At 65.9% G+C, this 2,350-nt stretch overlaps 1 protein-coding gene across 1 annotated transcript in view; it reads right to left on the reverse strand.

Moving 5' to 3' along the window:
• The window catches only part of LOC103895412 (ciliogenesis-associated TTC17-interacting protein), a 6,082-nt gene extending 4,512 nt beyond the window's left edge, over window positions 1-1,570 (reverse strand). The window contains 6 exon segments of the mRNA XM_019470910.1: window positions 200-294; window positions 435-527; window positions 672-730; window positions 990-1,102; window positions 1,313-1,428; window positions 1,533-1,570. Coding sequence (XP_019326455.1) covers window positions 200-294; window positions 435-527; window positions 672-730; window positions 990-1,102; window positions 1,313-1,428; window positions 1,533-1,570 — 514 coding nt within the window.
• Between the last annotated feature and the right edge of the window lie 780 nt (window positions 1,571-2,350).

A 2,350-nucleotide genomic window follows, 5' to 3' on the forward strand; every position in this document is an offset into this window, starting at 1 on the left:
GGAAGAGGAGCAGAGAAGAGGCAGGGGGGGGGGGGGTCCCCCCAAGCCCTTCCCCCTTCCCCCGACACAGGCACCTGGTTCCTTTATCTCCTCCTTGCAGATAGAAATACCGCAGTAATGAGGCTAATTAATACCCCACAACACTTGGCTGGCTGGGCATACCCCTTCCCAAAAGCAGATGGTCCCCCACTCTACTTGCCTGCCCAGGGCACGCACGCACACGGACCACAGGCACGGCGCACCCGCTCGTGCGATGCACGCACCCGGTGCACTAGCGTCATGAGCATGCCAGGTCTCTGCCCATGAAGGGGGCAACGTGGTACTTGGGGGATGGACTGGTGGGTGGAGCAGACAGTGGTGGGGGGGGGGGGAGCGGCTCCTCTCCCCCCCAAATTTACAAGGGTGCTGCGGGGGATGCAGGGCGCAGGACTTACTTGGTGAGCTCCGGGATGGCATCAAGGGCGCTGCCGTACACCTTGCAGGAGCTGTGCTGCTGGTGGAGTGCCGCGTTCCCCCCGCTGTGGTCCCTGTGGACAGGGAGGTCAGCGCCCCTAAATGTATCCCCCCATATCTCCCCCCCCCCCAAGTGGGGTAGGGCTGGGGGTCGCCTCAGCTGGGGCACCCTCCACAGCAGCCACTGACCCCCCCCAGGGCCCCCTCTTGCCCCTTACCAGTGTTTGTGGGTGCAGAATATGGCCTCCAGCATCACCCCCTCTTCTTCAATGGCAGCCTGGGAATGGAGGGGGGACAACAGAGAGATTTGGGGGACACACACAGACCCTGAGTACCAGTCTCCCCCTAACGCCCTGCCCCCCCAGCTCCCCAGGTGCTGGATGAGCCCTGCCACCCTCCAACCTTGCCCCAGGCACTAAGGGCTGCAGATTAGGGGCAGATTTGTCCCCCTCTGCCCCCAAAAAAGCTGGAGACATGCCACCCCCTCACCCGGGGACACCCTAACACTGGGTTGGGGGGGGCTGCAGGGGTCTCACCTGCACAGCCAGCGGGTCGGAGGGGTCGACGACAGCTGCCTGGCCGGAGCCAGTGTCAATGACCAGGTAGCTGTAGTTGTTGGAGAGCACGGGAATGGGCAGAATTTTCACCCCTGGGGACGGATGGACAGACAGACATCAGGACATGACCCCCCCTGCCCGGGAAAGGAGGGGGGGACCAGGCCAAACTCCCCCCATCTTAAATCAAATTCTCAGTTAAACACACTTTGGGCAATTTGGTGATGGCAACCCCTCCCCACCCCAAAGTCCCAGTGTTGGGGGACACGATGGGGCCACGGTCGGGGGGGCTCGCCAGGACTCACCGGGGAAGCGGCAAGGCTGGGGCGTGGAGTGGCCGTGCGGGTACCGCTCCCGGGCCTTCTTCACCTGCCGCTGGTAGAAGAGGTAGCCCAGCCGCGTGCGGGCGTACAGGCTGTACCTGGGGAGGGCAGACACCCCCCGGCGTTAATCCCCAGCCCCCCCAAGAGCCCACTTGGGGAGGGGACTGCTGCCAGGGCCAGGACCTCCACGGGGGACACATACAGGGTCACTTTCCCACGCATGGGGACTGGAGGTAGCATCGTCCCCCCCTCCCCTGCCCCAGATCTGCAGCGAGGGCAGAATCGGTTCCCCAGGCAGTTCGCCCCCAGCTGCTCCAGGCAGCAAGGACCAGAAGGGCAGGGGCATTGCTGCAGGGGTGTCCATCTGTCCATCCATCTGTCCAGGAGGGCTCTTGCTCACTGGGAAGGGCTGGAGCCCCAGGGCTTCGCCCGCAGCAGCACTCTGGCTGCTGGGCATCCCCGGCTGAGTCCCCCCCCCCCCCCCGAGGGGGCCATGCCCAGGGCTGACCCCGCTCCGAGGGCCTGCCCTGGGTGCCACAGCCCCGGGGAAGAGGGAAGCGGGAGCAGAACAGGCCGAGGGAAAGGGAAGCAAGAAAGGTGCCACGCAGGGGTGCAACAGACACAGGCTGGGGGGCTCGGGGGGACCCCCTATTTATACAGCAGCGTTTCGGGGCTGGGGAAAGGGACCGGTGCCATGAAGGATGTGCAAAGCCCCAGGTTGCAAAGCCCATCCCCGGGCCAAGGGGGGCTGGGCCAAGGGGCTGGTTACATCCTCTGCGCTGGCACCAGCACGTACACCGGGGAGGGATCCTGGCAGGAGCCGGGGGTCCCCTGGGGACCGGGGGCTCCTCACCGTGCAGCAAGGGCCACGGCTGGGGCACCGGGGTGGGTTGGTGATTAGACCCGAGGGAAGGAGCCCCGCGGGCGGGGGGGGAGGGTGTCAGATCCGAGGGTGACCGTCACCGTGCTGGGGGAGCCGGTGGCTGATTCCCGGCCCTGCGAAGCCCCCCCGGTAGCCGG

Source organism: Aptenodytes forsteri, unplaced genomic scaffold, assembly GCF_000699145.1.
Source record: "Aptenodytes forsteri isolate BGI_AS27 unplaced genomic scaffold, ASM69914v1 Scaffold255, whole genome shotgun sequence".
Classification (NCBI taxonomy): domain Eukaryota; kingdom Metazoa; phylum Chordata; class Aves; order Sphenisciformes; family Spheniscidae; genus Aptenodytes; species Aptenodytes forsteri.